Source organism: Nicotiana tomentosiformis, chromosome 9, assembly GCF_000390325.3.
Source record: "Nicotiana tomentosiformis chromosome 9, ASM39032v3, whole genome shotgun sequence".
NCBI lineage: Eukaryota > Viridiplantae > Streptophyta > Magnoliopsida > Solanales > Solanaceae > Nicotiana > Nicotiana tomentosiformis.
In genome coordinates this window covers 55,069,276-55,096,383 of record NC_090820.1, presented here as the reverse complement: position 1 = coordinate 55,096,383, position 27,108 = coordinate 55,069,276, and the positions used below count along the sequence as shown (strand labels likewise).

General features: G+C 39.3%; 1 protein-coding gene across 1 annotated transcript; it reads left to right on the top strand.

The window, feature by feature from the left end:
• The first annotated feature begins 7,352 nt into the window (after positions 1 to 7,352).
• Positions 7,353 to 7,793, top strand: LOC138898807 (uncharacterized). The gene has a single exon (XM_070184910.1). The coding sequence runs from the start codon at positions 7,353 to 7,355 to the stop codon at positions 7,791 to 7,793; it is 441 nt and encodes a 146-aa protein (XP_070041011.1).
• Positions 7,794 to 27,108: the final 19,315 nt, after the last annotated feature.

Below are 27,108 nucleotides of genomic sequence, written 5' to 3'. Positions count from 1 at the left end.
TTGTTGTGCTTGGTATGAGTTAATGTATGGCCTTGGGTTGTGCAAGTGGACGCGCTGTCCTATTTGAAATACGTTTCGATCTGGGCCTGCTATTCGTGTTAAAGAAATCCACTGTTGAAAATGAGCCCTGCTGACTCTCCTAGTTCTCATGTTCTTGATTTAATCAACCCTGTCACTTTTGCTTCTAAAATGTCAGTGTATTTCATCTGAGTCCTAATAGTTGTCATATAATCATGTCTCTTTGAGGCATTTCTTTAGGGCTGCTTAATTGATTTCATATGTGCTCCATTAACTTATTTGGTTAATTGGTCAATCTGTAATTGTTGGGCTTGGTATGAGTTCATGTATGGCCTTGGGCTTTGCAAGTGGACGTGCTCTCTTGTTTGAGATACGTTTGGATCTGGGCCTGCTATTCGTATTAAAGAAATCCTGTTGAAAGCCCAGCTAGTACTGGGTTACTTTTATTTGGGCCTATTCCCATGCCCGCAGTTGTTCCTTTAGGTAATATTTGTATTTGTACTCATTATCTGGGCCTATAATAATTTGTAAACAAACAATTGGGGTGTTAATTAAATTGGGGGGGAACGGGTATACTCTATTCTCGCATGAAAGAGTAGAAAACATGCCTATAGGGTCTAAATATTTTGTTTGCTATCTCATTTTACATGCTTTGTTTCTGTACACTGATAGAAAGCATGCCTGTAGGAACCCACGAACGTCACTCGCTCAACATGTTCTATTCCTATACACTATTAGAAAATATGCTTATAAGAATCTAATTGCTTCACTTATTCACATGCTCCATTTTTTTATGCTATTAGATAGTATGCCTATAGGATTCAAACATCATTGGTTATTTTCTCAATTTGCTCAATTTCCATGTATTAGATATCATGCCTATAGAATTGTGTTATATGATAAAGACCTGCTACCATGACTATAGGGTTGAATAATTAATCGGCTGCTTTCTGTTACGCCCGCCTATAAGGATAAAGTGTTAAAAACCAACTCCAATCGTCAACCATTAGAAATCCTACCTATAGGATCCTATTTTTGGTCTTACACAACGTATTTATAAGATCAACGTTGTTAGTTTTGGGCTTTCGAACAATCTTATTACCTCACCGCATGAACATTTAGATATCCTGCCTATAGGATTGTAATATGTTTAATCTACAACTACGTAAGCCCTAAGCTGTAGCGTTGCATATACACTGATGGAAATCGGAATCACATAGAAGTTATGTCTATAGGACTTAATGACTCGAATATGTCTTAATTCTGAAACTGTGTACTGCACAACATGAAATCTGTTTGCGTGCCTTTGTTGCTATGTATGGAGGCTAACATGAACCACTCGTTGCTATTACATGCAGTCCTATTTGTTTGAAATGTGCGACTAGTTTTATCATTTTGAGCAACCTAAGTAAAGTCTAGAACGACCTAAATAGTAGGTTCAAAGCCTCCTGGACCATAGGCATGGGACTAGTAGTGCACACATAGGATGCGACCTAGAATTGAATTAGAGCGCCTTTATGTAATAACTTTAACATAGTAATCAGGTAGCAGGAGATGATAGTCTGTGCCCGCCGATAAATATGAGCAAATCCTACACTAAGGGAGTTGGCAAAGTATTATTTATGTTGCACGGGGTGATCTTTTGGGCCAAAAATCTTAGGACCCTCTCCCTTTTATTTTCTTGCCAAAAGAACTTAGTCATTAAATATAGACCGACGCAGTTATAACCCCTAAGACTTGTACTGATTTAGTTTAAATCTTATGTTGTTTTCTTTACACTTGTTACAATAGACCTTCAAACTTCCATATCATTTTTATGACCACTTAGCTTAATTTTAGTTCCACAATCCACATAGCGTAAAATTCGGCCGTGACCCACTGTTGTGGACCTCGAAGAGTAACTAACACCAACGCTTTGAGGTAATTTGAGCCCTACCCAATCTTTGGTGATGTAGACTAGCCAAACAAGGTTATTTGCAAATAGGTTCCCTAACTTACCTTAAAAATCATTAGGTGGCGACTCTTCCCTTTTAATACCCATTTAAAAGAGTTGTCACATGTCGAAACCTGATTTCACGAGAAAATGGGGCACGACAGCATGGCGACTCTGCTCGGGATTTGCACTTAGGCTCTTACCATAACGAAGTTGTCTTATGTGGATTATTTCCCTTACTTGTTTAAATTGATATGACATGCACATCCCTTCCCTTAGTTTCCTTTATTTGTTTAAATTGCTATGACATGCACATCTCTTCCCCTATTTTCCTTATTTGTTTAAATTACTATAACATAAACATCCCTTCCCTATTTCCTTTTATTGCTATGAAATGTATGACCTCTCTCCATTTTGTTCATCTTGTCTAAGACTGATATATTATGACTCTCCCATCCCCATTTCCCTATTTTCACGTTCTCGCACATTTTCATGAGTTAAATTGACTTCTCTTTTTTGTCTTTCTTTTCTTTTCTCTTTTGTTCCTACTCCTGTTTATCTTTATCATATTGCTTGTTGTTTAAGCACTTTTATCATACAAATACTTGGCAACGTGTTACTATTTTTGCATAAAGCATGCTCCACCTAATACTCCACTTGTTCTTATTATCAACATAGTGACACTTGATAAGTGTCTGCGCTTTCCTGAAACCACCCTTTTAAACAAGAAAGGCTTATTTGCGGTAGACTAGTTGATCAGCGGTGCAGTCGACGGTCCCGTGCCTTTCCCTCTCGAGTTTTCCACTTGAGAGTACAAGTCTAGACCTTTCTAGAAACCGCACTCCAATTTGAAATGTACATGCATCATGCTAAACCTAGTACGGATTGAGACGTCATTGATATATCAACCCGCTTAAGATGAATATTGTCCAAAGTCCAATGGGGTTTCCATAATACCAAAGACACCATCATATTATGTGCATTGCTTGGAGAAAACTTGCCAACATATCGATCATTATTTCTTAAATAGTCAAATCTGGAGGGGGAAAGGGCTATCCTTTATTTGTTTGTAGAGAATGAAGCATGAAATCCCTAGGTTTGGTATGGTCCAAAATATCCCGCCTTTGCTAATTGACTGGTGAAAAGACCTTGCACCCCGTGACAGAAACCATCTGAGAAGAGTATTGGGTGACATGCCATCTTTGTTGAACATTCGACCAAACAGGAAACTGATCAAGGCTGCTACCATGTTTTGGGATGAGATGAGAGCTATTTTTCGATTTGGCAATGTAGAAATGACTCATCTACTCGAAGAAATAGGGGGTTTTGCCAAGTTACCATGGGATAGTCTAGGATTATTGGTGCCAAAGAATCGCACTCCATGCGGTTTTCTGAAAATGTTGGGTTTTAAGAAGAATGACGAACTGGTCTGCCTAAATAAATAATACATCCCTTTTGAATTTCTCTACGAGCGGTATGGGCATAGAAAATCATATTGCCTTCATCATGAGGAGCTAGCGATTACCTCTTTGGGATGGGTGCATCAACGGGTTTATGTTTTCAAAGTCTACTTCTTGGGTTTGTTGATCTTTCTGATGCAAGGGGGAAGAATTCATACTCGCTTATCCATGGTCGCCAGGACTTTAATAGAAGGTATCGAGGGAAAAACGTATACAATCATCATGATGATCTTAGCTGAGTTGTATCGTGCTCTGGATCGGTGCTAGCATGGATCCTGACACTTTGAGGGTTGTAATCTGTTGCTACAAGTATGGATGCTGGAACACTTTCAGAGGGGTAAGTATCGCAAGGAGCTTCTGCGAAGGCCGTTGAATGACTACATAGCCAATCATCACCCAAATAAAATGACGTTCATTCCAGACAAGTTTGTAAAGACCGAAAATGCTGTAGGATGGGTGCATTTCTTCAGCAATCTGACAGATGAGAAAGTGCATTGGATGTTTGAATGGTTTTATAGTAGTGAGTTCATTATCATATCTAAAGGAACTACTCACTTAGTGCTGATTTGGCTGCGAGGCATCTACCCTTACGCTCCTATAAGGGTAATGAGGCAAGCTGGAAGGAAACAAGTCATACCTCGGGTTTCCAACATGGTTCACTATAAGGCAGGTTTCAAAGGGGATGTCTTCCCATTCAAGTTCGAAGCGCAACACAAGTGGAACCAAAAGATCATCGTGGAAGGAGAAACTATTAAACTAGATAGGTATCACATTGGTCATATGTACTACTATCTCTCATGGTTGGAGGACGACATAGTTGGGGACGCCAAACCAGGAGTTAATTTGAAGGATATGATCATAGATGAGGTGGCTGAAGCACAAATGAAGTATAAAAGGCTATGCAAAAGGGTGTTCGAAGCTAAGCATGTGGAACAACATAAATTGAACATGAAGGCGATAAGGGAGTGGAAGGAGATTGCCAATAAGTCGACAGAGATTAGGTTAGAATACTTGGAGCATGGATTAATGGAGCTAGAAGGGAAGATGAGAAAGAGGCTTTGGGATTGTCAAGGCATGGATGATGATGAAGTAGGGAAGCTGGCAAAGGCTTACTTACTACTGGACATGCGCGATATGGGAAACATGATTGATGGGGTCAAGAGATCCAAGCATGGAGAAGGTCCTTCAGGGACCAAGTGGATTGGGAGATAATATTCTTTACTGCTTTCTATCTTAGATTAGATTTCGACATAATACGACTTAATGCCATTAGTGACTTTATAATTATTATTTCGATTTAGTGAAAGATTGTTTTGGCTTATTTTCGCACTAAGGATTGAAGCAAACGTTGGCATGAATTTTCTCCAAGTTTATGTGTCGCTTAGGCCTATCTCAGGCACAATGATGTCCCCAAAGTTAGGACGCGAATTATTATATGACCTTATGTGATACATGATTAAATATTGCAAACACTCTTTTACTTCGTCTTACTGACTTGGTTACCTTTTGTTTTTATTTTCTTTTGATTATTCCCATTCCCAAAGGTTGGTTCGTGCATACTGGCATCATCAATATACCACACTAGATCCAGAGGTCCTCCATCCCCTTCTCCACCCAGCGATCCAAAAAACAAAGGAAAAGGCAAAGGGAAGATGGATGATTTAAGCGGTATTCGAAAAGACAATGCTACTATGGCAAAAAATGTTGAAACCTCAGATGGTAGAAGTACGCCAGGATAGAATGAGTTGGTCTTACGATTGGAGCTGAAGATCCTGGAGTTCCAGGGTGAGCTTGATCAGGTCCGAAATCTGGTAAACATTTCCCTTACTTTAAATGTTCCCGACATCAACCAGCAAAACACAACCACTCAGAACCAAACACCACCACAAAACACACAAAACCAGAATCCACCATCCATAACTCCGAATCCTCCCGCACCGCACCAGTATCACAATCCTGCACCTCCCCAAAACCTTAACCCACCACCAGTGCAAACACCTCAACAACACCACTATCACCTGACCCAATATTTGAAAACTACCACTTACCACACTCCTCAAAACGCACCACAACCTACTCCTGATCCCCCCAAACCTCAATCAATGATCACGCATATACCCAAGTTCTAGGAACCCATCAAGGCAACCCGATATATGTGGAAACCTTACCCATACCCCATAACAAACCCTATACATACCTGAGCCGATCGAGAAGGACCTGCTCATTCGGAACATGGAAGAAGAACTCAAGAAACTGAGAGGGAGAGTCCAGAGTTTTGAAGGTGGGAAGGGTGTTGAAGGTTTAAACTACAAAGATTTGTGTATTTAGCCAGATATAGAACTGTCGGAGGGTTACAAACCTCCCAAGTTTTAGATGTTTGATGGCACTGGTGATCCAAAGGTGCATCTGAGAACCTACTTCAACAAGCTTGTATGAGTGGGTAAGAATGAATAAATTCGCATGAAACTGTTCATACGAAGTCTTACAAGAGACACATTATCTTGGTATATCAGTAAAACTTCAAAGAAGTAGTCAAATAGGGTGAGCATGGCATCGGATTTCATGGACAGAGTCAGGTTCAATATAGAGAATGCACTAGACGTTTTCTACATCCAGAACCTCAAGAAGAAACTGACGGAAGCCTTCCACGAGTATGCTACTCATTGGAGATCAAAGGCCGCAAAAGTGAGGCCGCCACTTGAAGAGGAACAAATTAACAAGTTCTTTGTTATAGCTCAAGATACACAGTATTATGAAAGGTTGATGGTCATCGAGAATCACAAGTTCTCAAACATCATCAAGTTAGGAGAAAGGATAGAAGAAGGAATCAAGAGTGGGATGGTAACCAATTTCAAGGCACTACAAGCCACAAACAAAGCCTTGCAATCAAGGGGTATTTCAAAGAAGAAAGAAGTGGGTGCCTTAATGGTAGCCCAAGGACCTAAGTCTCCCCTTACATACCAAACACCTCCACCGACATTTCAACCCTCACCTCCAAAATACCAATACCCTACCACCACCTACCACGCCTCTAACACTCAACCTGCATATTATCATTCACCTCCACCCGCCTGCCAAAACTACCTAAAGTCACGACCAAACTTTGACCGCAGAGCTCCAGACAATACACCGCAATGGCTGAACCCATAGCCCAACTGTATGAGAGACTAAAGGCTACTAGTTATGTCACCCATATTCCTGTTGTTGCTGTTGAGAACCCTTTTCAGTGGGTTAACCCAAACAAAACTTGTGCTTATCACTTAGGCATGGAGGGCCATACCATTAAAGAATGCCGCATGTTGAAGGACAATATCCAGACACTAATCGACACCAAGGTTATACAAGCAAAGGAAGTCGCACTAAATGTCCATAATAACCCTCTCCCGGATCATAGGTATGAGGGAGTGAATATGATAGAAATCGATGAGGAATGGGACCATGAAGGATCCATTGGACTTATTCGAGAGGGAGATAATCCTAAAACATCTCCCGTCACCCTCTCGACGATTGTGGTGCAAACTTAGGCACTGTTTGAGATCGAGGTAGCTACACCTTTCACTATGATGGTAGCTCCCACACCATATTATAAGTCTGATGCTGTCCCATGGGATTATGTTGCGGATAGAAGAAGAAAGGGAAAAGCTAAGATGGAAGAAACAGTTGTCGTGCTAGGTATGACTAGAACTGGCAGAGTTTACACACTTGACAATTTTTGAGGAACAAGCAAAGAAACTACATCTAAGACGCCTGTCATTGAGACAGGAACCAATGATCTTTGGAGGAAGGTACAAGCAAGGCAATAATCCGTTGTTGATCACCTAAACAAGACTCCCGCCCAAATATCCATTTTATCACTGTTGCAAAATTCAGACGCGCACAAGCATGCCTTGATGAAAGTGTTAAGTTAATCCTATGTACCCGCCGACATCACTAGTGGAGAAATGGATAACATAGTCGGAGAAGTACATGAGAGTCATAAAATTACTTTCCACGAAGATGAGTTACCACCAGAAGGGTTGAGCCACAACAAAATGTTGCACATCACTGTGCAATTTGAGGATAAGTTCATTGCTAGGGTCCTGATAGATGGAGGTTCAAGCCTGAACATATGCCCGCTGACCACTCTAAAAATATTAGGTAAAGGCCTACATGAGATACAGATGGGAAGTATGAATGTGAAAGCGTTCGATGGATCTCAGAGAGCCACTATAAGAGAAATCATCGTTGATCTACAGATGGGACCGACCTGGTTTGATGTCGAATTCCATGTACTAGATATACCTGCCACTTACAACCTGTTGTTGGGACGATTATGGATACATGCAGTTGGGGCATTAGATTCTACTCTGCACAAGGTTGTGAAGTTCGAGTGGAATCATTAGGAGGTGATCATTCATGGAGACAGAAATAACCCTATCTACACCAGCCAGACCATTCCAGTCATCGAAAACAGGAGGAAATTGGGAGGAGAAACATACCACCGCATTGAGCGGGTAAACACAATTGAGAAGGATCGATGGTGGAGCAATAAGATAGAAAGCATATTGTTGTGGACGGGATATGAATCGGGCAAGGGTCTTAGCCGAAAGCTTCAAAGGATCACAGAACCCATACGACCGTAGTATCATGGCACGACCTTTGGGCTCGGATATGAATATACCATGCAAGAATATCAGGATTGGACACCGCCATGGCACGACGATTACTATCTGCTAGAAGAACCTATACCACCGCTGCACCAGACATTCTGCAAGACTAACATGATGTGGGGATTCGAGGAAGATGAGATTTTGGCAGGTATGAGGATGCTATTTCTGGACGAGGAAGATATGGACTGCAGTGCAATTTTAGAGGAGGATGAGGAAGACCTTACTATTCATACAGTGGGAGAAGGAGTGTTCTAAATAACTGGACCGTTGCACTACCCCGGGCTCGCCGAGTACCTGTGTAGCCTAGCAGAATTAACATGACTTGTTTTTAAAATTGTTTTTGAGTATTTAAGATATTTTCAGTATTTTGTTATGAAATAATTACTCAAGCCATCGAGTCGTACTTGTTGACAGTTTTAAGCTTTATTAATGCATTATTGCTTTTCGTATTATTATCTTTCTACATTCTTTTTAGCGTAATTATTACATATCCTGCTGAACCTACGTCTGTGACATGTAATGAGACAACGCAACATAAGGACAGTGATTTGGAAGATGATATAATACCTGAGGAAATTATCAAAGAAGTAGAGAATTTCGAGAACAAACCAAAGTCCAACTTGGAGGAAACTGAGGCAATTAACTTAGGGGATTCTGAAATAGTCAAAGTAATTTGCATAAGCATTCATCTATCACCGTCTGAGAAGAAAGAATATATCAAGTTTCTAAAGGAATATGAGGATATTTTTGCATGGTCCTACTATGGCATGACATGGTTAAGCACATCCATAGTAGTTCACAAGCTACCTACCATCCCCATGTGTCCTCCGGTAAAGCATAATCTCTGAAAATGCTAGCCAGATATGAGGTTACCAAGAAAATCAAAGCGAAGGTTCTTCGAGTGGTCAAATACCTGACCAGGTTATCCAACATTGTGCCGGTTCTGAAGAAAGATGGGAAAGTCAGAGTATGTGTTGACTACTGAGATTTGAATAGAACAAGTCCTAAGGATGATTTCCCGTTGCCCAACATACACATACTGATTGACAAATGCGCTAAGAATGAAGTCCAATCCTTTGTGGATTGCTTTGCAGGATATCAACATATTTGGATGGACAAAGAGGATGCCGAAAAGACAGTCTTTATATTGTTACAAAATGATGCCGTTTGGTTTGAAGAATGCTAGGGCCACCTACATGAGGGCCATGACGACCCTCTTCCACGACATGATACACAAGGAACTAGAGGTGTACATGGATGATGTTATCATCAAATCTAAAAGGAGTTCAGATCACAAAGAAGACCTGAAGAAATTTTTCGCCAGACTTCCAAAATAAAATTTGAAGTTGAACCCTACAAAATGTGCCTTTGGAGTCCCTGCTGGGAAGTTGCTGGTTTCATCGTCAGTCGACGTGGTATTGAGCTAGATCCATCGAAAATCAAAGCTATTCAAGACTTACCGACGCCAAAGAACAAGAAAGATATGATGAGTTTCCTGGGACTCCTCAATTATATCAGCCATTTTATAGCACAATCAACAATGATATGTGAGCCGGTCTTCAAGATGCTGAGGAAAGATGCTGCGACAAATTGGACTGAAGAATGCCAGAAAGCCTTCGACAAAATCAAGGAGTATTTATCTAAACCGCCCGTGTTGGTCTTGCCAAAACCAGGATGACCTCTGCTGCTATATCTATTCATGTTGGATGAAGCTTTTGGCTACGTTCTGGGGAAACATGAAGAAACCCGGAGGAAAGAGCATGCGATATATTATCTGAGCAAGACGTTCACACCTTATGAGACCCGATATTCTTTCCTGGAACGCACCAGCAGTGCTTTGACATGGATAGCCCAGAAGTTGAGATATTACTTCTATGCGTACACTATATATCTCATATCAAGGATGGATCCACCAAAATAAATCTTTCAGAAAACTATGCCTACGGGTAAGTTAGCAAAGTGGTAGATATTGGTAAGTGAGTTCGATATCATTTATTTGACTAATAAGACAGTCAAGGGGAAAGCAATGGCCGATCACTTGGCAGAGAATCCCGTAGACAGAGAATACAAACCATTGAAGACGTATTTTCTCAATGAGGAAGTGTCGTTTGTAGGTGAAGATATTACTGAAACGTACGACGGTTGGAGGATGTTCTTTGACGGAGCAGCAAAATTCAAATGAATAGGCATTGGGGATTTCTTGGTATCAGAAACCGGTCAACATTATCATGTATCTGTAAAGCTCAAGTTCCGTACACCAACAATATGGCGGAGTATGAGGCCTCCATATTGGGACTCAGATTGGCCATCGACATGAACGTTCAAGAGTTGTTGGTAATAGGACATTCTGATCTATTGGTACATCAGTGATCTGATGAAAGCTATGTGTGAAACATTCAAGATCAAGCATCAAAATTCTACATGATATATGTCGCAGATGAATGGAGCCGTAGAAGCCGCCAACAAGAACATCAAAAAGATATTGAGTAAATGGTGCACAACTACAAGCAATGGAATGGGAAGGTATCATTTGATTTGCTCGGGTACTGCACCATAGTTCGTATGTCAACTGGGGAAACCCCCTATCTACTGGTCTATGGTACGGAAGCCGTTATCCCTGCCAAAGTGGAGATTCCTTCCTTAAGGATCATACAAGAGGCCGAGCTCAGAGACACAGAATGAATACGAAATGGATATGAAAAGTTGGCTCTCATTGATGGTAAGAGGATGAATGCAGTGTGTCACGATCAACTCTACCAGAATAGAATGGCAAGGACTTTCAATAAAAAAGGTTAGATCGAGGCAATTCATACCTCGGCAATTGGTGCTGAAATGGATCTTCCCGCATCAGGATGAAGAAAAGGAGAAATTCTCACCCAACTGGAAAGGCCCTTACATTGTTCACCGAGTACTGACAGGAGGAGCACTTATACTTGTAGAGATGGACAGAGATATATGGACAAAACCTATCAACTCAGATGCAATCAAGAGATATTATGTTTAAGATTATGTTTGCACTATCTATTTGGTGTAACCTGAACTACGCTTGATCTGATTCCCATTTAAGAGGGGATACGTAGGCAGCCCTGTGGGTTCGGTCACATAATAATAAAATCTTCATTCCCCCTATGTTCAGAAACTGGGGTAAGATTTCGAGGATCATTAAGAAGTGTATCGCTAGAAATATGTATTTAAACTGGGGCAGAATTTTGAGGAGAGTCCTCAAAATTCCGAGTTGAGGGGGTTGCAATGTCTCAAAACGTGTCACAGCCTCCGATTCAAACATAATTTTTTTTATGCATCATCACACATTTTGAACAAACTGCATTTTAATATAAACGATTTATCACAAATGTATATTTTTCGAAAATTTCATTTTATGTAGTAGCCAGACGTTATCCAGGGTGAATCAAACAAGACCTCAAGACAAGGAGCAAAGATGAAACGAAGAATCGAAGGCACGAACCAACCCCCCCCCCCCCCGGAACTCACCATTTTTCTTTGGATGCAGGCACGAGGGATATAAGAAACATATCCACAAACATATACATACAACAATATCATTATCTTCTCACCGACAGAAGTCGCCAAACACAAATGCGTCAAGCTAAGAATCACTTTTCCCTCTCACATTTAATCGTTGATCTTCCTGCATAGGGCTAAACACTGCCCTCATCATTGCATGAGGCTAAGCAGTGCCTCCGTCGCTGCATAAGGCTAAGCACTACCTTTCTTTTCATGAGACTAAGCACTGTCTCCATTCTTTGCATGAGGCTAAGCACTGCCTCCGTCACTGCATAAGGCGAAGCACTACCTTTCTTTGCATGAGATTAAGCTTTGTCTCCACTACATCGCACGAGGCTAAGCATTGCCTCCATCACTGCATAAGGCTAAGCATTGTCTTCCTTTGTATGAGACCAAGCACTGTCTCTATTCTCTGCATGAGGATAAGCACTGCCTCCAACATTGCATAAGGCTAAGCACTGCCTTTATTTGCATGATACTAAGCATTGTCTCCATTCTTTGTATGAGGCTAAGCACTGTCTCCATTATTTCATAAGACTAAGCAGTGCCTTTCCTTACTTGAGACTAAACACTGTCTCTGTTACTTTGCATGATGCTAAGCATTGCCTCTATCATCATATAGGGCTAAATGTTACCTTCCTCCGCATAAGTCTAGAAACTGCACTTATCACATATAAGACTAAGTGTTGTCTTGTCCTGTTCTTGTATACAACTAAGCATCAGTTGTTCCCTCTATCCAACGATCGGTATTTACGCATCTTTGCATTTCATGGGATGAAACATCGCCACATTGTCCGAAGGCATCAGAGTCCGAGGGAATCATCCTCATAGCCCGATGACATCATGCCATATCCGGAGGATCTCTCAAAATTGCATATCATTATTCAAAGGCATCATAGTCTAGAGGCACCATCCTCATGGCCCGAGGACACCATTTCATGGTCTGCGAATCCATTATCATACGCTTTATGGCCCGGGACGTCATGGTCTAAGGACATTATCCTCATTGTCCAAAGACAACTCTCATGATCCGAAGGGAATTTGCATCATATTTAAATTTCCGCAATAACCCCATATATATTCACATGCATCGTGTTTTAAGTTTTGCAGGTAACTCGGGAGCCAACCATTCGACAAACAGGAGAAATTCTCGCTCTGGTTTCCGTTCACAACATTCACATCCTTCGATCATCTCAAACGTAACCAATGATCAACAATTGATCACCCTTTATCCTGTAACCGCTCAAATACTTGCCTTATACATCCGTAACATTCAAATTCGCATTCATAGCTCCACCCGAAATTATCCGACACTATCATATCCAAAAGATCCTCTTTTGAAACACAGGACCATTCCTATAACAACACTATCAGTTTCGTTTGTCGTTGGATCTAGAACTACACACGACATGATTCCTAAATACCGGAGATATGTAGGCAACTCAAAAACCAGGGTTCGACCCCCATTTGTTCAAAAACGCATCATCCTTGCTTATTTTGGTCAAAATTGGTCATCATTTTCTTTACCCAACAACTCTTTCATCATTCCATGGTAAAGAGGGGCAGCTATTGATACCCAATTTTGCCCTCATATTTTTATAAATATCATATATACTCTTACAATATCATCTTTTGAATCATCACCAATTTACAAGAGTCATATAAGTATGTTCTATAATATTTCATAACTTTTAAGGCTTTAAAACTGATTTTCTTGCATTTAAATTATCCAAATATGTATTAATCATCCCTTCAAATTATTTTTGGGTGATCTAATCATCCAAAATTATTATTTGTACCCACACACATGTTCTATAATATTTTATTTCATTTTATATAATTACATTTGCATTTTTATGCTAATTACATATTTTTGCAATAATAGCCTACACTTTGTAGTTAACTGTATTTTATTATTTAATTTAGAGTCGAAACAACTTTTTATGTGTTGACAACTTTCAGCTATTATTTTAAAGTAGTTATTTGCTTAAATAATGTTTTTTATACTTATTTAGCTATTTTGTTAATATATTGTTCCTTAATTTATTTATTTTTATAATCTGGCCCACAATCATGCCAATGGCCCACAATTTATTTATTTTTATAATCTAGCGCAAAATCATTAGCCCAATAGCTCTCAGTCCAAGACCAAACGATCCCTTCTCTATCGGGATATTTTTTATGACCCGCCCCATCTCTCTTTTAATCTTCGGCGTTGATCTCAATTTGATCAACAACCCATAAGCCATCCCTCTCTTTAATTAACCAAACTCACCCGAAAACCCTACCCCTTTTGCTTTGAGACGCCGGCCCCAAATGCCCTTACTCTCCTCTTCTCTCTTCTGAATTACCCTAGCCGCCTCTCCCTTGAATCCCTCTCTTTATCCCATTAATTTTGGGATTCCACCATTATTTGCTTACCATATCTATGTTTCTCCGCTACTGGTCACACGTTTATGGTATTACTTAGGTTGCCCAATTTTGGCAAGTACCATCTCCATATCGGAGTGGAATCAATCTCAATCTTGGAGATTTAGACAATATTTCGTCCATATACATGAAGAAATGCCTGATTCTTTATACCAGTTGACCGATTTTTAAGCATCAAACCCTAACTAGGGTTTGGTGTTTGATTTCTTTCCTTTCTGGTTACTCTACTGATTGCATGTGATATTTTCTTTTTCTTTTTTATGTTTGCTTGATTTCTTTTCTTGTTTATTCTCCTGATTCAACACTATATAAACCCATTTCCCTTATTCCCCTAGCAGACCTTAATCACTGTTATTCTCTCACTCTTACTTGTTCTCTATTATTTTGAAACTTGAGCTCTTGACCGGCTGAAAGACAAGGCCACCCGAATCCTCTCTACCCCTCTAGTGCGATAACTGCTCGAGGCTCATTCGAAGCTCCTGTGAACTCTAACGCACTAGGGTTTGGATTTCTTGCTGTTGTTCTTACTTTGCTACTGATTCTCCTCTATTTGATGTCAATTCGGCAAATTGGTAAGTGTTCAATCCCTAACAATTATGTTTCTTCCCTGTTTGTGTCCATGCTTCTGAACATCAATGTTATGTGGACCTTTCTAAGCCAATATGATATTGTGCCAACCTCACTTTGAATTTATTCTACACTCCCTCATCATAACTTGTATAAGTTTGCTTATGTTCATTTAGTGTAGTCAATTGGGGAAGAATTCTTTGCTGCTATGCTTGTTTGAGGCTATGATGTTTATGTATTCTTAAACTCTTACATTGACTGTCTAATATTGTACCCCTTTCTCATGTCTCACTTTTAACATTTGCACTGAAACTCCTATGGAATTAATGCCTGCCCAAAATTTGCTTTAATGAGTCCCTTTCTGTTGAACTCTTTATGTGTAATCTACTGTTACCCTACAAATTGATCCCTGATCATCCCATACTGCAATACGGTTTTTATATCTAGCCAAGCATGTTTCTCTACTATCTGTAATTCTAACGATTGTATTCCTCGACTTGTTAATCCTGTACCCTCCAGTATTGCCTAAACCTCTAGTTGAATCTCAGCGAATCTAGCTTCTTCTGTTACACATGGTCAATTGGTATAAATCTTGAAATATGCCTGTCTTATTAACCTTAAATTGTTATCTTTTCCTTACTTACCCTAAATTCTTGGATTTTGAGTCTTTGTGTATGTAAGACCATGCCCATCAATCTATTTGTTATATTATTTAGGTTCTCATGATAGAAACTTGCATGTGAAATTGCTATTCTCTTAACCACATCTTTGTCTTTCTTCCATGATTAAAGTTCCTAAGTCCAAAGTCCCTTTGACTAATTTTAAATCATGTCTTAAGCTTGATTTCAGAAACTTGACATTGTATGTGTACACTCAGTTAATTAAATAGACATGCCTCTTAAATCTTCCTACTGTGTGACTGTGTTCAGCATGCTACACCTTTTCTCTTTTGTTGAATAATCGCTCACTCAGGAACTTATGTTGTCTTTTGTGTAAAATTTCCCCTATTAAAAATGAGCCCTGTTGACTCTCCTAGTTCTCATGTTCTTGACTTAATCAACCCTGTCACTTTTTCTTCTCAAATGTTAGTGTGTTTCATGTGAGTCCTACTAGCTGTCATATAATCTTGTCTATTTGAGGCATTGCTTCGAGGCTGTTTAATTGAATTCATGTATGCTCTATTAACCTATTTGGTTAAGTGATCAATCTATAATTGTTGTGCTTGGTATGAGTTAATGTATGGCCTTGGGTTGTGCAAGTGGACGCGCTGTCCTGTTTGAAATACGTTTTGATCTGGGCCTGCTATTCATATTAAAGAAATCCTGTTGAAGGCCCAGCCAGTAATGGGTTACTTTTTTTTGGGCCTGTTCCCTGGCCCGTAGTTGTTCCTTTATGTAATATTTGTACTTGTACTCATTATCTGGGTCTGTAATAATTTGTAAACAAACAATTGGGGTGTTAATGAAATTAAGGGGAAAGAAGTATACTCTATTCTCACATGAAAGGGTAGAAAACATTCCTATAGGGTCTAAATGTTTTGTTTGCTATCTCGTTTTACATGCTCTATTTTTGTACACTAATAGAAAGCATGCCTATAGGAACCCCAAGAACTTCACTTCCTCAACATGTTCTATTCCTATACATTATTTGAAAACATGCCTATAAGACTGTAAGTGCTTCACTTGTTCACATGCTCCACTTCTATACGCTATTAGATAGTATGCCTATAAGATTCAGACATCATTGGTTATTAGCTCAATTTTCTCTATTGCCATGTATTAGATATCATGCCTATAGGATTGTATTAAATAATAAATACCTGCTCCTATTGACACTCAATCTACATACCATGACTATAGGGTTAAGTAATTAATCGGCTGCTTTCTGTTACACTAGCCGCCTAGAAAATATGCCTATAAGGATAAAGTGTTGTAAAACCAACTCCAATCATCAACCGTTAGAAATCCTGCCTATAGGATGCTATTACTCGTCTTGGACTGCGTATTTATAAGATCATCATTGTTAATCTTGGGCTTACGAATAGTCTTATTACCTCATTCCATGAACATTTAAATATCCTGCCTATAGGATTGTAATACTTTTAATCTAGAACTCTGTTAGCCCTAATTTGTAACGTTGCCTGTACACTATGGGAAATCAGAATCATATAGAAGCTATGTCTATAGGACTTAACGACTCGAATACGTCTTAATTCTGAAACTGTCTACTGCACAACATGAAATCTATTTGCGAGCCTTTGTTGCTATGTGTGGAGGCTAACATGAACCACTCGTTGCTATTATGTGCATTTCTATTTGTTTTGAATGTGCGACTAGTTTAATCATTTTGAACAACCTAAGTAATGTCTAGAACACCCTAAATAGTAGGTCCAAAGCCTCCTAGACCATAGACATGGGACGGGTAATGCACACATAGGATGCAACATAGAATTAAACTAGAGCGCCTTTAAGTAATAACTTTAACACAGTAATCGAGTAGCATGGGATAATAGTCTGTGCTCGATGAATAATATGAGCAACCCATACTCCAAGGGAGTTGCAAAGTATTATTTATGTTGCACGGGGTGATCCTTTAGGCTAAAAAATATAGGACCCCCTTTTCCCTTTATATGCTTGCTAAAAGGACTTAGCCATTAAATATAGACCCACGCAGTTGTAACCCCAAATACTTGTACTGATTTAGTTTAAATCTTATGTTGTTTTCTTTACACTTCTTACAATAGACCTTCAAACTTTCATATCTTTTTTATGACCACTTCGCTTAATTATAACTCCATAATCCACATAGCGTAAACTTCGGCCGGGAGCCACCGTTGTGGACCTAAAAGAGTCCCTAACACATTCTCTTCGATGTAATTTTAGAACTTACCCAATATTTGGTGATGTAGACAAGCCAAACAGAGTTATTTGAATTTTCACACATTGAAACCCGCTTTCACGAGAAAACGGGTCACGACATGTGGCCTAATACAACACCACATCTAGTGACAATAGGATGTCCAAAAGATAAAACTCTATCATCAGTGGGGAGTTTGTTTTTGAGTGCTCTCCATAGGCAAAATGACAATTTGCAAAGTATTTGTTTGTGCCATGTCATCTTGTTGGTGAAGAGAACCCGTTTCTTCTTCCTAATTATCCCCATGCAGAAGCACATGTGAAGTTCCCAACAGAAGTGAGAGTCCATGTTGGTTTGTGAGGTGTAAGTGGAGTATTTGATGGAAACCTGCATAATTTTAGAGATTTTGTGTGATGGGGCATAAGCATTGAGTTTCTGAATGCTCCATTGCCCTGAATCCCAGAATTGAGACACAGACATGTTTCCAGGTCTACCTCTTTCATTCCTGAAATTTACCAGGGGGCATGTGCCTAGCCAATTATCCCACCAGAAATTGATTGTGCCAGAGTGAAGCCTCCACAAGATGTTGGGTTCATCCTCTTTCTTGTTGGTCATCATCTTTTTCCAGGTCCGAGATTGTCTTGTATTCCATTTTTTGGATACAGGATGTGACCTCTTACAGTATTTAGCCCTCAAAAAGCTACTCCATAGGGATAGTTTAGTTTTGAAAGAACCACCATTACTTGAATTCCATAGCCTTGCAAACATCAATAATGGTTCTAAAGCCAGTATCTCCTTCCTCAAGTGGGTATGACATTCTCTCCCATGAAGCTCAGTGATATTTGTTTTTGTCTTTGTCCAAACCCCAGAAAAAGTTAGCAAACATTCTTCCAGTTTGCTTCATAATAGTTTTAGGAGGTGACATTGCTGATATGAGGTGGATGGGTAGAGATTTCAGCACATGTTTGATCATAGTATCTCTTCCTCCATAGGAGACTAGTCTACCATGCCATCATCTAATTCCACCAATTACCTTGGAGATTAAATCATGAAGTGTATGATTCTCTTCCATCCCATGTATAGTGGACATCCAAGGTAAGTGATAGGAGATTCCCTTATGGTAAAGCATGTAATCTGATGAATTCTGTTGACATTATAGTGGAAGACACATGATGGAGTCATGAAGTGACTCTTGGCCTTGTTGATTTTCTATCTAGATGTGTTTTCATAGTCCTCCAATATCTTCATGATTTTCAATAATGAAACCTTGCTCCCTGATGTGAATATGGTCACATAATCTACAAAACTCAGATAGTTGACTTGTGGGCCCCTCTTCTCTCTGTAGAACCCCCTGAAATATTGATCTTGAGTGAGTTTGTTAAGAATTTTGGATAGTAGCTCTGCCCCAATTATGAAAAGAGAGAGAGACAGTGGGTCTCCCTGCTTTAAACCCCTATTTGCATAGAGTACCGGTTGTTTGACATTATCCTCCAGATCATGTCAATGATGACTTCATCAAAGCCCATTATCCTGAGCATAATGCAAGTAAATGCCCAAGAAACCCTATCTTAAGCTTTTGTCATATCTAGCTTAATGACCACATTAGCTCCTACATTTGGCTTTTTAATTCGTTGGACAATCTCTTGAGCAAGCATAAAGTTTTTTGAGATACTTCGGCCTTTGACAAAACCAGTCTGATTAGCTGAGATGAAGTTTGGTAGTATAGATGCAAGCCTGGCACCAATCAGTTTAGAGATGATTTTGTTGATAAAGTTGCTTAAGCTTATGGGCCTAAATTCAGTCAAAGAGTTAGGGGATTCCACTTTGGGTAAGAGAACAAGGCACGAATTGGTTATATATCCGGGCATCTCACTTTCTCCAAAAAAAAGCAAGAACCGCTTTTAGCAGATGATACTTTATCACCTAACAGCAGGATTGAAAGAATTTTCCATTCATCCCATCTGGACCTGCAGCACTGGTTGGGCTCATGTAAAACACAATTTGTTTAAGTTCTTTCAGGTCAGGATCTCTGGATAGTTCAGCATTGTCTTCATTAATGATCATGGTTGGTATACAGTTGAGAAGGTCCTCTCTAATGTGCCCTCCAGGATCAGTGAAGAGCTCTTTCAAAATAATCACAAGCAGTTTCTCTAATAGCCTCATCACGTTGAATCCAATCCCCTTCTTCATCCTTAATTTTGTTGATGAAAAGTTTTCTTCTTCTATCTCTGATTAGGCTATGAAAGTACTTGGAGTTGGCATCCCCTTCTCTCAACCATTGTAGTTGTATCTTCTGCTTCAACACTTCCTTCTCAAGTTTCAGGTATTTCGTGTACTGAGCTTGACATTCATGTAAGGCAGTCCTGTCATCTGGATCAATGGCATCAACCTATTTCTCCTCTGCTAGCTTTATCTTCTGTTCATACTCCTTTGGTTTTTGAAAGATGTCCCCATATTATTATCTAGACCATTTACTCAAAGCATTAGACAAGCCTTTAAGTTTTTGGTGAAAGACCCACATAGGGTTTCGTGTAATCTGCATGTTACACACCTCTATAACTAGTGGCATGAAACTTTCATTCTTTACCCAATAGTTGAGACACCTAAAGTATTTTCTGGCATTTTCTTGTCTCACATGCATTTCCATTAGGAGAGGTAAATTGTTAGAACCTACTTAAGCCAAGCGTGTGATAGTAGTAGCAGGGAAGGAGATTAGCCAGTTATCATTAGCTAGCCCCATGTCCAATCTTTTCCACACTATAGAACCAGGGCCTCTTCCATTAGACCATGTGTATCTTGGGCCATAAAAGCCTAAATCAATCAAACCACATTCTTCAATCATGATGATGAAGTTAATGATTTTCTTCATATGGTATGGTATCTCTCCAATCTTCTTACCTATGGAAGTAATGACATTAAAATCTCCAATCATACACCAACTCACAGTGCAAGTAGTAGATTTGAGTTTCAAATTCTCCCATAGAGGATTTCATTGAGCAGATTTTTATTTTGCATAGATCACTGAGATATGAAAGATATCTCCAGATTCTACATGCTTCAGTTCAATAGTCATCTGTTGTTCATCTTGGTCGAAAAGAGTACCGGTGAACTCCTGATCCAAGAAGATCCATATTTTATTGTTACTGTTGGAAGCAGTCTGGTTCATTGATAGCTGCATTCTAAAGTAGCCAAGATGGTTATTATGGTAAGAGATGGTTGAAGTAGTTGGATTCTGAAGAAATGACTCTAAGACAACAATGAGGGATAATATATGGATCTGCTTTAAAGTTTTGAGTCTCTCAATAACTCTAGAGGTCTTGATACCTCTGACATTCTAAGTTATAGTACTGGTCATTTAAAATTGGTAGGATATTTGGGATTTGGTGGGACAAAACTGTTGGAAGCAGCTCTACTTATGGTGAGTCTGGGTGAGGGTCTTATCCTCGGTGATCTGATTTGGGAAGCTAAAACATTATCTTGTTCAGTTTCACCATTCACAGCTGCAATCATGAGTTCACAATGCTGCTCTTCCCCAACCCCTTTACTAATATCATCCTCTTCTTCGGAGTATGTTCACATCTCATCTTCTGACTATATTGGTCTGTACTCATCCTCTTCATTGATAGGTGTTCCTCATGGAATAATTTTGCTAAGGGGATCATCCATATCAGTTGCATCATATGTCTTCTTAAATGTCATATTGTGTGCTTCATTTCTTCATCTTGGATATCACCTTTGTTGGGTAATAGGGGTTGAGAGAGAGATAGGCTGGCATTCTGATAGGTAGTTATTGGAATTGTGTATCCTGCAGGGGGCAGTTGATTAGTTTCAATAGTCACTTCCTGTGTTTGTTCAATAATGTTGATTCATGCATTTTTCTTTCTCATTGCTTTCCTCTTCTTTTGACTAGGTTTGTTCTTTGTTTTTGGAAGTTGGATTTGGATATCTGAGGCAGCATGACCTTTCCCTTTGATTAATCTCCTCAAAGATTGTTCTTCCCCACTAGAATAGATCACTTCACAAGAATACTCATCATTAGTAACCTTTGGAACATTCACATGTGTAGGAGCATTGGTGGCAGGGGATAAAGAGTCCATCATATGGTCATTCAAAGGTGCATTAGCACACTCATGCAGAACATGAGGAAGCCTTTCCCCCTTTGGATCCCCATCCTGCAAGGTTAGAGTGTTCGCCTAACACTTCTCTAACCCAACATTTGCATTCTCAACATGAATATCAGGGGGTTGGGGAGGTGTATTACTATTCAGAGCAATAGAAACATCACCTTCCTCCAAAGCATCTGGAGGATCTTTCAGGGTTTTAGTGTTCATACTTATTGTTTGGCTCACCTTCTTCTTTTGGTGTTTAGTAATCTCATTTGTCTGCATCTGCTGTTCTGTGTTCTTTTTTGGTATGATTGGTTGACACTGTTTCTTATTTGGTTGTTGGTGCTCTTTGAAGTGTTTCCTTTTCTAGGTTTGCCATTCAGTATTTGGAGGGGTAGCCCCTGGGTTTTGCTATTCCTGCCCCTTCTGGTTAATGTAAGCTTTGATGCTTCTGTATTGCTTCTCCTGTTGGTTTCTCTAGTTTTGTGATGAGGTATGTCCAACATTGGGTTGCATTTGTTGAATTACCTGATTGTCTTCAGCCAGAGTTTTCTCATTCCTTTTCTTGTTCTCTTCATCCTTTATTTTGATTGGGCATGAGTGTGAATTATGGTCAAGGTGCCTACAATAAAGATAGTAATCGGGGATACTTTCATACTGAACTTCTAACCACTTCCCATCCCCATTTTGATCTTCATCAAAACCCAACCACACATGATGTGGCCTTGGCAGTCAAGTCAATCTGCATTTTTACCTTAGTACACTTCCTCTAGTCTTTTGAAATGAAGCCAGATCCAAATGAAGATCTTTTCCCACTGGAGATAGTAGGACATTCAATATCTCCATGTAATAGAAGTGCCAAGGTAGTTCTGGAACCACCACCCATATAGGAACAATGGGTGAATCTTTAGTAGGACTAAAAGTGGGTGTCTATGTTTCCATCTTCATCATTTGACCTTGGATATACATGAACTATCTGGTCCATGCAGTGACATGATCATATTCATTATCCAAATCAATGTAGATTGTTCTTGCATTAAAATGAGCAATCTTGACACCCCATTTAAGTTCTATTTGTGACATAAAACTTCTCCTAATAATCTCCATTCTAGGCATGGTGTTAGAGTATTTTCCAACCACTCTGAATTTGCATCTTGCATCTAGTTTGACCATATAATCTTCTAGATTGAAAATAAATGCTGGTTGACCTTGCTTGGTAGTGATTTTAGGAGGAGTAAACTCAATTGGTTCATGTTCAACTTTATGTCTTCCCCTAAGTTTGGTAACGTAGGAATATTTGATTATGGTTGGGGGTTGAGCAGGTGAGCTGGATGGTTGATTAGGTTTTGCACTTGTATCATTTGCTTGATTACTAATGGTGGTATTAGTGGTTGTTTTCTTCGGAACAGGCTGTGAGAAAGGAGACTTAGTTTGAGATGGTTTGTCAAAGTTGAAAGAAATCTTAGGAAGGGTACTTTTGCTTGGTGTTGGTTGGTGTTTAAAACATATTTGGTCTGTAGGGGTTTACTTTGTTCTTCCTTCCCAGTTATGCTGTATAGCAAGAAGGTTCTTCTGAGTAATGTTGATCTGGTTATCATGATGAGGAGTTGTGGGCTAGGATTATTGATCCAAAGTTGAAGTAGTAGGTTCATTACCAAAAGAAAGAGTGTCCTTAGTGACAACAGTTGGTCGATTCTACCTAGATTCTAGTTATTCAACATGGTGAGCAGATATAGCTGTGGTTGAGGGCAATGGAATTATGGATACATGTGATTGTTGTGATTGCTTGGAGGTATTCGAATCAATTTCTTTTGCAGCATCCGTCTCCTTTTGGTGGCTCAAAATGGCTTGCGCAATTGAATCACCCTGTTGATTCACCTGGGGGTCTGCTGGAAGAGGCACAACATGACCATCAACATAGAGTGGTATTTCTTGGTTTGGACCTTGACGACTACCTTCAGTAATGCTCTGGGGCGCTTGAACAACACTTTGCTCATTTGAATTACCAGTTAATTTGCCAGTGGTATTACATCAAACACCTGGTGTCTGTAAGTGCGCAACTTTGGTGTTTTGCATTGATGTGGAAATTAGCTCATTGAGGTTGTTTTTTGATATGTTTATATCAATCTCCTCTTCAATTTGCATTGATTGGCCTTTGTCTTGGTCAATTTGGACACCTGTAGTATCATGTCCGATCAAATGTTGGTCATCGGCCGTGTTCATATCATCGGCGATGACGATTTCTACGGTGGAATGGTCTGCGCTTCGGTGGGTTGCTGGTATTTGGGTTAGAGAACAATCTTAATGGTTTAAAATCACAGGATTTGGATCAGTAGTGAGCTGAGATTTTGTAGAAGAGCCCAGATGAATTTTTGCTACATTTATCGCTCCACCATTTTTGAAAACTATAGCTGCTGGGGAAGAGTTGAGGAGGATGCCCAGTTGGGGTTTGTGTGCAATGGTCAGGCGCGTCTTTTGAGCCTGGTACGCTGGTTTTCCACCACCGAACGGTGGATTTGCATGCATTCTGGTATGATAAAGTTACTATTCACGCAGTTCGTATGTACGGAGAGAAAAGTTGATATTTCGGTGGAGCGGTTTTCCCTTCCCTACACTTTAAGAGAGAGTATTTTAGGGATTTGAATATCGATTTGGACATGGTTATAGAAACTAATTATATATTTGGACTCGGCAGGTTATGGGTCATTGCATTTTGGTATTGCTATCAAATTTAGGGCATGTGGGCCCGAATTGACTTTTGTTGACTTTTTGGGGATTCTTCATAGATCGAAGCTTTATGGATTATGATCGATTCCTATGGAATGGGTTGACATCCTTGGATGATGTTCGGCTAAATTTTAGACGGCTTGAGGTGATTTCTCAAGGAAATACGACTTTGGAGCTTTGGATTTGTAACACCCCGAAAAATTTCGAAGTACTTAAGCGCTATTAAGAAAGTCGATGTGCGCTAATTATATTATTTTGTGTGAAGATGAGGTCTATTAATGGGATGGATATCAATTGGATATGATAATAAGTGTACGAGTCATATTATAAGTGATGTGGGGTCTAGGGAGAGCCCTAAGTCCAAGTCAAATTGAGAATTTCATGATAGACTAAAGTTGCAAATGAGTACGCACAAGACCAAACTTTGGACGATCATATATATATATAAGGAGTTATGTGGTGTATAACCTATCAATTTAAATGTATTTGAGTATATTTCCTTACGCTTCAAACCGTTTGTCATTTGGACATTCCTACAAGAAGTTATGATCAAATTACCAAAGGCTGGCGGAGGAGCCTGCGGATGCGAAGCATCCGGGGCCGCGTCCAAAAGAGAGGCTGGCAGTGAAGTGCTGCCATAGCGTCCAGGTCCGCATCCAACCTTTAAAGAGGAGTGAAGTGGGGATGCGAAGCATCCAGGGCCGCATCCGAAACCCAGAAATCTGGGCCTATAAATACAAGGTCGGGTAAAGAGGGTATTTTGTGTATTTGGGGGTTAGGGTTCTTGAAGTGAAGGGGCGATTTTGAGTCAAGTCAAGTCCAATCAACCAAGGTAAGTTGTTAATGATGTTTTGGGTTGATTATCACTCAATATACATGAGTTTTAACATCATTCTTACATACAAATACAAGATTTTATCATCAAATCCTCAAGAACACAAAAATCACCAAAGTTATGATTTTTCAAGATTAATCTACTAGAGGTAATTCCAATGCTTCAAACTCGTTTATTATGAGTAGTTAGAAGTATTTGAAGAATTTGTTACAAGTTTTAATGGTTGAAAGATTGGATTATGAAACTCTAGTTCATGGCATGAATAGTACTTTTGAAAAAATAAGAGAGAAGGTGAATGGTAATCTTGGCGATGAAATTTATAAATACAATGAACCTATGGGATTTGTTACTAATATTGGTCTCATTGGATGTTGTTATTTTAGATTGAAGTTGATTAGTGTAGTGCATCGTTGTAGTATCATTAAGGGAAAAATTTGAGGTATGTTGGCTAAACTTTCTCTCTTGGAATTGAATTCCATAATGTTCCCGTAAGTTTTAAAGTATGGGTTGCGTATTAAAAGGTTATGGCTTTGGGTCGTGTTTCAATGAAAGATAGTATGCCAAATTGTGTGAGAAAATCTCAATATTCTTAAGACTCATAATTGCTCATATGTGTGCCTAAAGTCTTGATTGGAAATGTCTTATCATTGATAACCTATAAAGGTGGTTGGAAATAAAATAAGTGAATTGGGGATATAAAGTGTGGCCAACGTGCCAAGAATTTAAGATATGACTGTGGCTAATAGTGCAAATGATTTGATAGAATGCGATAAAGAATATGAAATGAGCCTCGACTCAACCGTGTTAAAAGTGATTTGGAAAATAGAATTTGCCTAAGAGCTTTTGTACTGAATTCATGCCCGTTAGTGGCTGTTTTAACTAATTCTTTGCTTTATAAATATATCCAGTGTGATTCGAGTTCTATATACTCATGTGTTGAAATTGTACATTGTCATTTCTGGGGAAGAGTATTGCAAGAGTAAATGGTGTATTGATTGTTTATGAATTTTCATGAGTGTTTCTATTGTTGGTTGGTATGCCTCATTCTTTGGGAAGAAACTATTTATGTTTGAAGTATCCATTTCAAATGGATTTGAAGTATATGATTTCTGAAATATCCTATATGTTGATACTTGATGGTGATCTTTGAAATTGAAAGAGGTGAAAGTGTGGAATATGAAATACGGCCATCGTGCCAGGAATAAAGGATCTTGTGAATCGCCAAATGAGCCAAGGAAATATTGTCGTTATGAATGACTCGAAATACTAATGAGAATTTATACAGTGTGAAAGATGTTGAGGTGAGTACAATTGTAACTATCTTACCTCTGTGTGAAAAATAAAAAATAAAATGTCTTTGGGAGTATCATTAGTAAAACCAAGGAAGGGTGGGTCATAAGGCCCACACCTGAAACTACATGTGCCGGTGTAGGGGTGGATTGCGATTATTCCCGTTTTTGGGATGAAATTGGAACCTTTAGAAAATTGTGATATTATTCCCTTTATTTGGGATGAAATTGGAACATTTGGAAAATTGTGATATTATTCCCCTTAATTGGGATGAAACTGGAACCTTTGTGGATTGAAAAAGTCAACCCGCACGACATATGTGGGAAGGAGGCCTAGGTGATCGGGTGGAGATCAGACGCCCTATTACGCATATGGTGGTACTACTCTTGGTAACAATATTCTTTCGCATCACATGTTAAACCACATTGTTCGTGGGGAGATGGCCTAGACGATCGGGTGTGATCGGACTTCATGCTAACAAAGACGGTGGTATATCAGTGCTAATGATCTCCCAACCAAAATTGTATATGAAGTTCGTATTTTGAAAATTATTATTTTTTAACTGAACATTTGGATGTTTTTGATTATGACTTGCTGTTTTTATGTGTTGCCTTTTCTTATGTGGGCATTCTATTTTGAAAGAGGACTTTTAGCTATGCATACTAGTGCTATTCGACAGTACTAACGTCCCTTTTGACGAGGGCGCTGCATC